Consider the following 14593-nt stretch of genomic DNA (forward strand, 5'->3'; position numbering starts at 1 on the left):
TCTACTTCTTAAGAAGGTCACATTCTGAGGTACTGAGGGGTTAGGACTTCAACCTATGAATGAGGAGGGGGAAAGACACAATTTAACCCATAACAGACATTACTATGAAGTTTTGGTAGAAGACACCCCAGTGTCTTTGGAGAAGACACTATTCTCTTCTCCAAACTGGCTTGTAAAAGAGGCTTGTGTTAGTCTAGTGATTCACTCTGAGCAGCACTACAATTCCTTAAAATGAATATTTAAATTGAGCTTTTACCAATGGAAGCTATTTCTAGAGGGAGGATTCAAAATGAACCCTGATTTTGTTAATTCAGGATAGCCTTTTCCAAGATTCAGGTAAAATTCCCATGCCCCAGAAATCTCCGATAAGATCCACCCCAACCTGATGATGACCGTCCCTTTCCATGTGAATGTGTGAATAATGAAGTAGATGCTACTGGGCATCAAATTTCAATTCAAAAAAACAAAACACTTTCTAATATGTAGGATTATTTATCAGTGAGCTATTGCATCTCTAAGCATGGCATCCAAAGCAGAAACCATAAAATAAAAAATTGACTTAGCTATATTAAAGGAAAGAAAGTACAATGAAAAGAAAATCTATAAAATTTTAAAATATTTGCTAAATGCATGACAAAAACAAAAATTTTTATCTTTAATGTTCATTCAGTCAATAATTATTTACTGAGCACCTACTATATGTCAGGCTTTGTTTCTAGGTATGACAGATATGAACAAGACCAAGTCCCAGCCCTCATGCATTCAACAAATCAACCAGACCTACCCTAACACTGCTAGAGAAAAACAATTAGAAGACATAAACAAAAACAGAAATGCAAATGGTAAATAAATTACAACAATTTTTTTGCCTCCCAAATTAGCGGAACTTTCAAATTTTGTGGTACTGAATATGTGCAGGGTGCAGAATATGGATGTGCTCAAAAACTTCTCTGTGAGTGGGTTTCAATCAGCATGTTAATGAAAAACCAAACTGCCTTCATGTTTAGCCAAAGCACATTTAAAATGCTAAAATGGCAAATGATATATCCAGTAAAAGACTGGTATCCAAAATATATAAAGAATTGATACAACTCAACACTGCAAAAACAAATAACCTAGTTAAAAAATGGTCAGAAGACAGGAGCAGACATTTCGCCAAAGAAGATATTCAGATTGGCCAACAGACACATGAAAGATGCCCAACATCACTCCTCATCAGGGAAATACAAATCAAAAACCACAATGAGATACCACCTTACACCTGTCAGAATAGTTAAAATCAACAACACAAGAAACAACAGGTATTGGCAAGGATGTGGAGAAAGAGGAACCCTCTCGCACTGCTGGTGGGAATGCAAACTGGTGCAGCCACTGTGGAAAACAGTACAGGGGTTCCTCAAAAAGTTAAAAATAGAATTACAATATCAACCAGTAATTGCACTACTGGGTATTTACCCCCAAATACAAAAACACTAATTCAAAGGGATAAGACACGCACCCCTATGTTTACTGCAGCATTATTTACAATAGTCAAACCTATGGTGAGATCTCAAATGTCCACTGACTGAGGAATGGATGAAGATGTGGTATATACACACAATGGAATATTACTCAGCCCTAAAAGAGGATGAAATCTTGCCATCTGCAATGACATGGATGGAACTTAGAGTGTATTATGCTAAGTGAAATAAGTTAGTCAGATAAAGACAAATACCATATGATCACATTCAAATGTGAAATTTAAGAAACAAAACAAATGAGCAAAGGGGGAAAAAAAAAAGAAAGAGACAAACCAAGAAACAAACTTAACTATAGAGAAGAATTTGATGGTTACCAGAGGGGAGGTGAGTGTGGTGATGGATGAAACAGGTGATGGGGATTAAGGAGTGCACTTGTCATATCAGCACTGGGTGATGTATGGAGGTGTTGAATCACTATATTGTACACCTGAAACTAATATAACACTGTGGTAACTATAATGGAATCAAAATTTAATTTAATTTAATTTAATTTAATTTAATTTAATTTAATTTAATTTATTTAATTTAACTTAATTTAATTTAAAAAATTTAGATTTGTAGGTTTTGCATTCATTAAGCATTTCTGCAGGTGCTTACTGTGGGCCAGGCACTGGTCAAGGTGCTAGGGACCCAAAGATGAAGAAAATCCAGAAAGATCCTGGCCCTGAAAGGGCTTACTCTAGACAGAGAGACAAATGTAATTTTTTAAAATACCATTTCGTACATGTTCTAACCAAAAGGAATAAAATGAAATGCTAAAATGCATATTCCTGGGCTCCACCACAGAAGTTCTGAATCCATCGATCAGAAGTGGGATCCAGGAAACTGTCTCTTTACTATCACAGGATATTCTAATGCAAGATACCCTCAGGCCACACTTGGGCACAGAGTGTTCTAGACCATGGGTGGGTCTAAGCAAAGGGTCCCAGCAACAGGACACTGCAGGGCCTCACAGTCGAATGCAGAATGTCTTGGTCAATTAGATTTGATTAATTGAGAGAAACATTTCAATGATAAGACAGAGAAGTATCAAGTCATGTTTGCTACCGGTGGGCTTTGACCCTGGGTCACACACAGTTGAGCTCTTACAATTTATTCTCTTTGGCACAGCAATTCAACTGTTTTAAAAAACTTACCCTAAGGACATAATCAGGTTTTATTCAAAGCATTAGTAGGATCACAGAAATTATTGAAGATTTCTGAATGAATAAGAAGAGGATGAAACTACTCTTAATTGCTTTTCCTCAGAATGCTGGCTCTGGGTAGAAAACACTAAAAGGAAGAGAGCTCCACTTTGTGTCCCACATATTCAGACTGTTTTGCAAATGTTTTCTGGTTACCATGGCAACTTCTGGACAGCTCTATGTAAATGGGAAATTGGGGACCTCATTTTTTAAAAAACGATTAGTATGTTCTTTTTATCCTGGTTAGCTCGTTCTGTGCTGACAAATTACATTCTGACAGCTAGGCTGTAATCTAAAACATACTTTATTAGAGGCTCTAAATAATAAAGTATTTCCAGGGATTGATAATTAGTCTTCATTTATACTCTGATGTATTTATTTGCTTTCAATGAATTCAAGAGATAAACTGAAGTGCTAAATACTTGCTATACTTCTTAAGTAACTCAGAAATATATCCTCCCTTGAAAAATTTGACATGTTATTCACATGATTATTGTAATCGTGAAATGTAATATATGGAAAGAGCACAAGCTTCTGAATCAGTCATCTCGCAGCTGAACCCTGGCTCTGCCACTTGCTAGTTATGCGACTTTGGGCAAGTAGTTCAACTCTTTGAGCCTCAGTTTCCACTTACAAAATAAGAATCAAAAATAATATCGAGAGAGAGAGAGGTGCATAGAAAATCTCTGCAACAATGCCAAGTCTATTGAGCAGGTTCTCAATATAACATGGTAGCTACTACCAAAGAAAAAAATCAAAAGCAAGCAGAGAAACATCCAAAAACCTGTTAGACTTGGTTTAAAAGAAATTGGGCTTTACAAAGAAAAAAATGAACAAAAAAATAATGTACAACCAGCATTATTAGGATTGAAACTTATCAGGTTTTAGCTATTTATGATACTATTATTAGATGCTCAGTAGTAATAGGAAAAGACGGTTGGAATTCTGTGAGGTGGTAGAACACGACAGATACTTTGGCACAAAGAAGCTTAAACTCAAAACTTTACAAAACAATAGTGTGAAAGTATGCACCCAGCTAAAGTTAACACATAACTTTGAAATATCAAATGACCAAGCTTTTAAGCTAATAGAGGTCATAGAGAACCATGGTCAGGAGCCCTCCATGACCCATTCAAGACGAGGAAATATAATTTGTGAGGGCAAGGCCTAGGTTTCTCTAGGGATGAGTCACCTCTGGAGGAAGGTTAGCATTGAGGCAGGGACAGGTTTCTCTACTTGTTTTCTAATAGCATTTATGAGTCCACTTTTCTCTCTTTCATATTCCACTGGTGGCCAGGACTCAGCTCTACCCTGCATCTCTAGGTTTGCTCTTTATTAAACTATGTATAGAAAAGGATCTTTAGTTGGGCATGCTGAATCTTCTGCCATTATACTCCCTAATTCTTAATCTGCTTTATTTCTTAATCTTCAATTATCATGACAAATAAGAACATCATGGATGATCACATGAGCAATTACTGTTGAAGCAAAACACAAATGCAGAACAATGGAAAGCCAAACAAGATATTCAGAAATTAAGAACTACATAAAACTTTCTTTTACTGGAAATAATAATTCCAGGGTTCTCAAATCCGTGTTTCATGTCATACGTAAGTTCAACTTATATAAGTTAGTCTACTGAAAAGCAATCACGCAGAACTGGTAAAAAACAACAGAAGTAAGGGCCCAGAACAATAACAGATGTCAGCAACATGCGTTGGTACATTCTGGAGAGTAGAAATGGGGCAGAGAAAAAAGTCACTTGATAGGGATTTTCTCAGACTAGTTATCCCCACCAGCTTAATATCTTCACCTACTTTACCTCTGTTATCAGAGACAAGGTAAAACACAGAACTCTGGGAGCATGGTTTAAAAAGGAAAGTGCCAAGGTTATGCAATGGGGAAAAGACAGTCTCTTCTTCAATAAATGGTGCTGGGAAAACTGGACAGTACACACAAAAGGATAAAACTGGACACCTTTCTTATACCATACACAAAAATAAACTCAAAAAGGATTACAGACCTAAATGTGAGACCTGAAACCATAAAACTCCTAAAAGAAAACACAGGCAGTAATCTCTTGGACATTGCCCTTAGCAACATATTTATGGATATGTCTTCTCAGGCCAGAGAAACAAAAGCAAAAATAAACTATTGGGACTACACCAAAATAAAAAAGCTTTTGCACAGCAAAAGAAACCATCAACAAAACAAAAAGGCAATCTAGTGAATTGAAGAAGATATTTGTAAATGATAAATCTGGTAAGAGATTAATATCTAAAATATATAAATAACCTATACAAGTCAACACCAAAAAACCCAAATAATCTGATTAAAAAATAAGCAGACAACCTGAACAGACATATTTTTAAATAAGACATCCAGATGGCCAATAAACATGAAAAAATGCTCAACATCACTAATCACCAGGGAAATGGAAATCAAAATCACAATGAGATATCAACTCATACTAGCCAGAATAGCTAGTATTAAAAAGACAAGAAATAACAAGTGTTAGCAAGGATATGGGGAAAAGGGAACCTTCACGCACTATTGGTGGGAACATAAATTGGTGCAGCCACTGTGAAAAACAATATGGAGGTTCCTTGAAAAATTCTAAACAGGATTACCATATGATCCAGTAATTCCACTACTGAGTATTTCCCTAAAGAACATGAAAACACTAATTCAAAAAGATACATGTTTCCTGCAGCATTATTTATAACAGCCAAGATATGGAAGCAACCCAAATGTCCACCAGAAGATGAATGGATGAAGAAGACGTGGTATACACAAGCAATGGAATATCACTCAAGTCATTAAAAAGAATGAGATTTTGCCACTTGCGACAACATGGATGGACCTAGAGGGGATCATGCTAAGCGAAATAAGTCAGACAGAGAAAGAAAAATACTATGTGATCTCACTTATATGTGGAAAATAAAACACAAAACAAACAAAACCAGACTCTTAAATACGGACAACAAAGTGGTGGTTGCCAGAGAGGACATAGATGGAGGATGGACAATGTAGACAGAGGGGATTAAGAGGCATAAACTTAGAGTTATAAAATAAGTAAGTGACAGAGATGAAAAGTACAGCATAGAGAATAGCACTGTGGTAACATTGCTTGGTGACAATGGTGACTATACTTATTGAGGCAAGCCCTGAATATTGTATAGACTTGGCAAATCACTGTGTTATACACCTGAAACTAATATAACACTGGATGTTACTTATACTTCAGTTAAAAACAAAACCAAAAACAGAAGTGCCAGTGATAGCAGCAAGCTGTTCATTTGGGGAACTGTTCCCACACCACTACGGCCACTCCATTGCTTTACTGCAGCGTCGCTGAATGACAGCTTTGCGACTCTCTGTCTCCGGCCAGTAACTGGTTAAGGTCAGGGCCTCTGACCAAGCATAGTCAGTCCTGGCTCCTGCCTAGGGGTCCCAGGTGAAATACAGGCACCCATTTGTACAGGGCCAAATGTGTGATTAACAATAAATAAGTTTTAGTGTGAATATATCCAAAATATTGCACTGAGGCTTACACTACACACCATAGCAGTGTTTGTGACACTGCCAACAAGAGCTGTAAATACAGAGCACTTCTCATGTCCAGTGGATTGTTCTAAATGCCTTATAAGTAACAATTCCCTAAATACATGGATATGAAAACAATACACCGACACATGGATGATCTGAGGTTAGGAATAATGAACTGTGTATTTTTAAATTTCAAAAATGATGCAAAAATTCCTATAATTAAAATATTTCATGAGTTTTCATCGATTATCTGCAAACTAATTTGCATCAGATTGAAAACATAAAAGTGAAAAAAGCCGAGATTTCAGTTGCTGCCCATTAACTACCTGAATGACCTTAGGAAAGTCTCCTCAGTTCTCTGAATCTAAGTTTTCTTTCTCTCTTTTCTTTTCTTTTTTTGAATCTGGTCTTTTTTTTTTTTAACCTATACCATGAGATTTGGATGAGATTATTTTTAAGGTCATTACTGCCCCTAAAATTCTATTGTATCTCATAATATGGAAAAAGCAGCTCACGGAGGAGAGTCCATTACCTCTGCAATCATTCTGTTGGTATCTCCTAAGAAAAGCAGATTCAGAGCTTCCTCCTCTGTCGCTGCCTGATGGAGAGACAGGTTTTTCAGGTGAATATTCTGGTCAGGGTCCTCAAACACTGTCACTTTCCTAGGGAAATGGGAGGCAACAAAAACAAGATACTTTGAGAATCAAAAGAACGTTTAGTCTTCTTATGGGTTTATTTTTAAAAAGCTGTATAGTACTACGTCTTGAACTTACAAAATCAAACGATATGCAAGACACCAGGCAGTACTGGATCTGCATCAAACACTGACATTCCCTTGACAGTGCTATTAAATAGTTTGGGGGCTGAAAAGTATATCACAAGCTCCTGATTTAAAGCCATCTGTCTTTGCAATCATCAGATCACTAAATCATACGTATTTTTACTAAATTAAAAATGCAAATAGATAACCTTCTACCTATATATCAGTAAAGTTGGCCCTATTATTTTTTCTATGTCATAATTCAGTTTCTTACATAGGGAATGCACTAATTCTTCTCCTAATTTTTCCCCTTTGTTCAATTTTATATCACTTTCAATTTACATGACGTTTCAAACTGGTTAGCTCATCAATTTAAACACGATGGAGACTGATGGAGACTGAAGTGTCTGTCATCTCTCCAGGAGTTATTACCTTGTCTAGTTTTCTTAACAAGGTGAGTTTTAAAATTCTCAAGAAGTCTTATAATAGTTTTAGTTTGTCATTATTTTCATGTCCATCAAATGTGTTTCTTGATCCTTTTTTTTTTTTTAAACAACACACCTTTTCATTCCATTACATCCTTACAGTCAAAGCTTTAGGTCTGGAATTACGTTCATCTATTACAACTGCCTTCATGGGATGCCAACACCATTTCCTCCCCAAGTGAATCTTAACCCTATTTCCAGAGTTGGCTTATCAATACTCTCCTTGGAGTCCTTTTAGGACTTTCTGCAACTGAATGCAATGTGAACTCCTTATACTCTGCTTCAAAGGCCTAGAGATTCAAGCAATAAAATTACTAGAGAGATTTCCCTTCTGCCTCTTGAATTTTGCCTTCTTGATTTTTTTTTTCAAGAATTGTTAGGTAAAGAAAATCTTATAATTCACAAGAATTGCCATAAAGTATCTCTGCGTATCTGCACTCGTTGAAGGCATTTGGAATTGAAGGTAGTAAGTAAAGGCTGGCATCATCTAGCGTTACTGGTGATGTGTTTTTACTTGGACATGTGTCACTTGACTATTTATAATAACATATTTAGAATACCTTAAAAATGAAGATTTTGCAAATATAATTTTTCATCCTTCCCTTTTGGGAAGGAGGTTATCTGGGCTTTCATATGTAATTTGTGGGTACTTAAAATACTAATTGCCGGAAGAAAATGTAACTCTACCAGCACATCTGTGACCAATATGTCACTAATAATGTACTCTGTTGCCAAGTTTTGGACTCCTTTTTGTCTCCTTCAACAATACCAACTAAGATGGAAAAAGATCTTTTCCTTTAATGAAAACAAGTGTATTTTATTTCTTTTTCAACAAGACTCATAAGTGAGCTTATTAAAAATGCTTAAGAGTTCAAAAATGCTTGGAAAACATGAAGGCATTTTTAAGTGAAATGGATGAATTCTATCTCTTTTTAGGAACACTCTTTATTCCTTAAACTTCATAGCCACCCTGATCTTCTAGGGTGCTTGAGAAGATTTAGCTAAGTCAATCACTAGGGACACAGAAGTCAGAATTCTTCCTGAAGCCAAAGATTCTGGGGCCTCAGGGTGCAAGAAATTAAGTAACATTGGAAGGAAGATAAAAACGCGAAACAAGTGACGAGATGGTACATTAAAAGTGAAAATCGAAGAGTTCTTTGTCAACATGAAGATAAAAACAAATCCCCCAACTCTGAGGCACAGTCATCTGTGATACACACTGCAGGGCCAAGCCAGATACAGCACGACCTCGTGCACGTGCAGAAAAGGGAGAGGGACGAAGAGCAGGAACTTATTCAAAGAGGAGGACGCTCACACTCACTGGGCACCAAAAGCATGCCCACATTGTTTCACTTAACCCAGTTGTTCTTACCCTGACCACACATAGGAACAACCTGTAGAACTAAAAGAAAACAGCAAATGCTGGTGCCAGGTCCCATCCTAAAAGGTTTTGATTTCAGTGTGCTGGGGGCCCGGTCCAGGTATCGGAGTTCGTAAAAGCTCCAGGTGATTCTAGTGTGTGGTCAAGGCGGAAAGCCATTGACTTCATCTTGAATAATCCTACAAGGTAGATATGTGGGGTGGAGATTTCTGGTTTCTTTATCTCTACTTCCCACCCAGTTCCACCAGGTGCCCAAAGGGGAAAGTTACTCATTTCACTGGTTGCAGCTGAAGTTCCTCTTGCGCTACATCTACTAATAGGCAAGGTCACTGTGAATTTTAAAAAGCTAGTCTTTTCACGGGAAGTTTCTTGCCCACCTCCCTGACCTCCCATGCTGCTGATGGGTAAGCTAAGCACTCATCAGCCACAACAATAACTTAACTGGGGAGTATTATCTACCTAAACTCCCATCCCATAGGCCTTACAACATTGCCAAATCAAAAAACCCAAGTGCTGGTAGGGACTCAACATACATACATCTCTCACCATTACTTCACTGGAATAAGAAATGCAGAAAACAAGCAAGGTTGGAATTCTGAAAGTGTTCATTTGTTAGACAGCCTAAATGGGTCACTGATTTGGGACTGTATTTACACAGAATAGAAGCATAAGACAGGAAGTGCTTGTGAAATGTCATCAGAGGCATTTGGCTAAGCTACTTTTTTCTTCTAAATCATTCAGAGCCTTTGATCTCCAGCGTGGCTACTTCACAATTATCACACTTCCATATTTACTTCCAGGTGCTTGGCCGGCTTTGTCACTTTGATCAAAATGGCAATTTGCATGTGCCCCCGGTTTTTCTGTACAGAACTGTCAGCTGTCTTTTGTGACCCATCACTATGCATCTCTCTCATGCTTTTCTGATATTATGTTTTCCTCACAACTCTCTGATTTCTTGCCCATGGAGATTTTGAACAGTAAATAAAATAGCAGGTTGGTGTCCAATTTAGTTTGGCTTCTTTCATGGTTCTCTCTCGACTTAGGGCTCATCTGTGGCCACCCTATAAAAGGCTCTATCTCTGGCATCCTTCTGGAATCTTCTGCGGTGCAACTTGCTCTCTCCAGTCAGGATCTCCTTTGCCAGTTCTTCTCCTCAGATTCTTTCCCGGTTTCTGCCCAATCCCTCGGGCATGAGGCTTTGTATTTTCCTTCATAGCCCTGCCTGCCCTCACTGAAAATCCCTTTTGCACTCAGTCTGACAGGCAACGAGTCCACTCAGCCCCACCCACTCTCATGCCTTTGCTCACAGAAGCCCAGCCTGAGCCATGCCCTGGGAACTTACTCCTGCCTAGGTGGACTAATCAGGGAGTGAGAATGTTTTAGACTTTGCTGCTAGTAGAATGCATTTTCAAAGCTGGAGGAAATAAGAACCATTAGCAAAAGTTTCTCATCAAGTTGCTTCCTTCCTCGGCCTTTTCTTTCTCTCTCTCACAAATCAATAGCTATTCCCTGAATCCTTAGTCTGCCACTCAATTCTGACTATAGTTTTCATGGGCCTGAAAGAGGGCTTTATTAGAGTTTCTTAAATAAACATCCTAATTCCAAGATGGAAACCCCCCAAACTATTTATTTGATTCTTTTTGAAAGGGCCTGTGAATAGTTTTCCCTACAAAATGTTTCTAAAATGTTTAGATTTCAAGCAAAAAGTCACTGATAGCCTTAACTTGGACACCTAAGTGGAAAAGTTCTGCTAAGTATACTCGGCCTGCTTAATGATGGGGAAGAAGCAGGCTTTGTGTTTTCTCTGTAAACAGAGAATCTTTTCCATTTGGCTAAGTAGTTGGAATTTGTAGGCTTTTTCTAACTGGCTGGAAGACAGAGGAAGAGCAATAGCCAAGCTCTTGTTCTCAATAATGGGAGCCATCAATGAAAGAACCGTCCCCTCTCCACACCCTACCTCCACAACATTCCAATACCACCAACTTGCTGAACAGGAACTTTCCAGGAGTTACTGCAATGAATCTGGCTTCTCATTTTCACTTTGCAAACAAGTGTTGCCATGGTGATTTCTATGTTTTCCTACTTGCAAATCCACCATGTGACTGTGCAGGCCATTCACTGTACAATGGTACCGTGTTCAAGAGGGTGCAATTCACATCATGAGTCTATGTATTTATCATGAAAAATGTCTGTCAGAGGGCAATGAAGCATCTTCTAACAAAATTAGCATATTATAACAATTTTCCAACAGACGGCAGGGTGCCTTTTAATAATTCACATGAAGATGCTATCCCGAAAAGAAGCAGCCCTGTCTAGTTAGTGACCTTAACTTACAGAAACATCGATAGCAGGCAGGCCTCATGAAAATGGAAGGGGATCCAGTCAGGGTCTTCTAAATAAATGGATATGTTTCACATGTTGTAAACATAGTTATACTGTTCATTTTAATGAAGAGACTACTCTCTAGTTCAATGGTTTTCAACCTCCCTTTTTCCCCCCACCCCAATACACATTCTCAGAAGCTCTTTATGGCAAAGATTTGAGAAAAACAGAAGATGCACATTTTTAGGAAACATATGTAAGGGGAGTGGTCCTTCCTGCATTTAAACAATTTTAAATTGATTGATTATAAATCCAGAAGATTTCATCTGTTATAAAATAGTTGCTACATAAAATAGTTGAAACATATCTCTGGAGAAAGTTTCAGAAACATTCAATTCATTTTTGCATAGGTCTTAACCTAGGCAGAATGGGCTAAAAGTAATTGATATTTCTTATATTTAATCATTATTAAGACATTTTGAAAATTTTTTCTAGGAGCTTGAAAAATAGATCTTTTCTTTATAGTTTTATCTAACATTATTTTTTTTTACTGATAATGAAGAATATAGCCAATCACATGACATTTTAGAAATTAAGTTATTTTAATTCTACCTACTAAAAATACCAGGTTCTCTAGCAAATATTTAAGGAAGAAATTATACCAATTTTCTACAATCTCTTTCAGAGGACAGAAGTAGAAGAAATATTTCCTAACTCATTTTATGAGGTCAGCATTACCTAACAACATAAATATACAAAAACATTGCAAGAAAACTATAGACTAATATAGTCTCATAAACAGATGCAAAAATCCTCAACAAAATTTTAGCAAATCAAATCCAACAAAGTGTAAAAAGAATTATATGCCACAACCAAGTGGCATATATCCCAAGTATGTATGGTCAGTTCAACATTCAAAAGTCAATTCATGTAATCCATTATATAAAGGCTAAAAACAAAAAAACACATGATCATATCAATAGGACAGAAAAAGTGACAAAATCCAACACCTATTTGCTATAAAAACTCTCAATAAACAAGTAATAGAGGGGAACCGTCTCAACTTAATAGAGACTACTCCCCCAAACCTACAGCTAACATCGTAATTAATGGTGAGAAAGTCAAGGCATTTCCACTAAGATCAGATACAAGGCAAAGGTGTCCCTCTTACCACTGCTTTTCAATATTGTACTGGAAATCCTTGTGAATGCAATAATGCAAGAAAAGGGAATAAAGGTAAACAGATTGGGAAGAAAGACCTAAAGCTATTTCTGTTCACAGATGACATGATCATCTATGTAGAATAGTGAAAGAATTGACAAAACAACTCCTAGACTAATAAGGTTAATATACAAAAGTCAGTTGCTTTATTATACACCAGAAATGAATAAAGAGAATTTGAAATTGAAAATACAATACCATTTACATTTAGCATCTAAAAAAATACTTAAGTACAAATCTAAAATAATGCACTCAAGATCTATATGAGGAAAACTACAAAACTTTGATGAAAGAAACCAAAGAACTAAATAAAAGAAGAGGTATTCCATGTTCATGGATAGGAAGACTCAATATTGTCCAGATGTCAGTTCTTCCCAAATTTTCTATAGATTCAGTGCAATCCCAATAAAATCCTAGTTGTTTGTGGATATCAAAAAGGTAATTCTACAGTTTATATGGAGACACAAAGGACCCCAGATAGCAAAAATAATATTGAAGGAAAACAAAGTTGGATGACCAATATTACCTGACTTCAAGATTTACTATAAAGCTACAGTAATCAGGACAGTGTGATATTGGTAAAAGCAAACACAAACAGATAAATGGAACAAAATAGAGAGCCCAGAAATAGACCCACATGGATATAGTAAGTTGATGTTTGGCAAAGGAGGAAAGACAATACCATGGAGCAAAAATAGTCTCTTTAACAAATGGTGCTGCAACAATTGGACATCCACATCCAAGAAAACAAAAACGAAACTAGACACAGACTTTACACCCTTCACAAAAGTAAACTCCAAATGGTTCGTGTACTTAAATGTAATATACAAAACTATAAAACTCCTAGAAAATAACATAGGAGAAAACCTATATGACCTTCGGTATGGTGATTTTTTTTTTTATATGCAACACCAAAGGCATGATTCATGAAAGAAATAATTGATAAGTTGGACTTCATTAAAATTAAAAACTTCTACACTACAAAAGATAATGTCTGAAAAAGAACTGTTATCCAAAATATGCAAAGTACTTTGAAAACTCAGCAATAAGCAAGCAGAAAATCTAATTCAAAAATGGGCCAAAGACCTTAACAGATGCCTTCTCCAACAAGATATACAGATGGAAAATAAGGCATATGAAATCATGATCCACATCTTTTTCATCAAAGAAACACAGATTAAAACGAGATACCACTACATACCTAACAGAATGGCCCAAATCTAGAACATTAATAACATCAAATGCTAGCCCTTATCAGTAATGTGCGGTGATCTCATTCACTGCTAGTGGGGATACAGAATGGTACAGCCACTTTGGAAGACAGTTTGGCTATTTCTTATAAAATTAAACATGCTCTTACCATATGCATCATGACCACCAATCCAGCAATCATGTTCCTTGGTATTTACTCCAAAGGGATGAAAACTTATGTTCACACAAAAACCTGCACATGGATGTTTGTAGCAGCTTTATTCATAACTGTCAAAACTTGGAAGCCACCAAAATGTCCTTTAGTAGATGAAGGGATAAATCAATTTTGGTACATCCAGACAATGGAATATAATTAAGCACTGAAAAGAAATGAGCCATCATGTCATGAAAACACATGGAGGCACCTTAAATACATATTACTAAGTGAAAGGAATCAGTAAGAAAAGGCTACATTCCGTATGATTCCAACTATATGACATTTTGGCAAAGGCAAAACTATGGAGACAGTAAAAAGGTCATTGGTTGCCAAGGATAAGAGGTAGCAGGGGAGGGATAACTAGTCAGAGCACAGAGGATTTTTAGCGCAGTGACAATGCTCTGTATGTTATTATCATAATGGATATATGCCATTATACATTTGTCCAAACTCTCAGAACATACAATACCAAGAGTGGAACCTAAGGTAAACTATGGACTTTGGGTGACTTTGATGTGTCCATTTAAGCTCATTTTTTGTAACAAATATATCATGCTGGTGAGTGGTGGGGAAGGCTATGCATTTGTAAAGGCAGAGGTGTATGGAAATTTTCTGTGCCTTCTTCTCAATTTTGTTGTAAACTTGAAACTGCTTTTAAAAATTAAGTCTTTAAGAAAAAAAACTTGGTTTTAACTTTTTAAAAGAGACACGTGGTATACTAACAAATGAAATGCTTTATCAGCAAAAGAACAAGTCCAAATTC

The 14593-nt window shown here is 36.7% G+C and overlaps 1 protein-coding gene across 2 annotated transcripts in view; it reads right to left on the bottom strand.

Moving 5' to 3' along the window:
* Positions 1–14593, bottom strand: part of KIF6 (kinesin family member 6) — a 387728-nt gene that overhangs the window by 275276 nt on the left and 97859 nt on the right. For both annotated transcript variants that reach the window (XM_043591311.1, XM_043591310.1), the window contains one exon: positions 6786–6915. In XM_043591311.1, the coding sequence (XP_043447246.1) occupies positions 6786–6915 (130 nt within the window). The remainder of the gene's footprint in view (positions 1–6785; positions 6916–14593) is intronic.

Source organism: Prionailurus bengalensis, chromosome B2 (assembly GCF_016509475.1).
Source record: "Prionailurus bengalensis isolate Pbe53 chromosome B2, Fcat_Pben_1.1_paternal_pri, whole genome shotgun sequence".
In the NCBI taxonomy this organism is placed as follows: domain Eukaryota; kingdom Metazoa; phylum Chordata; class Mammalia; order Carnivora; family Felidae; genus Prionailurus; species Prionailurus bengalensis.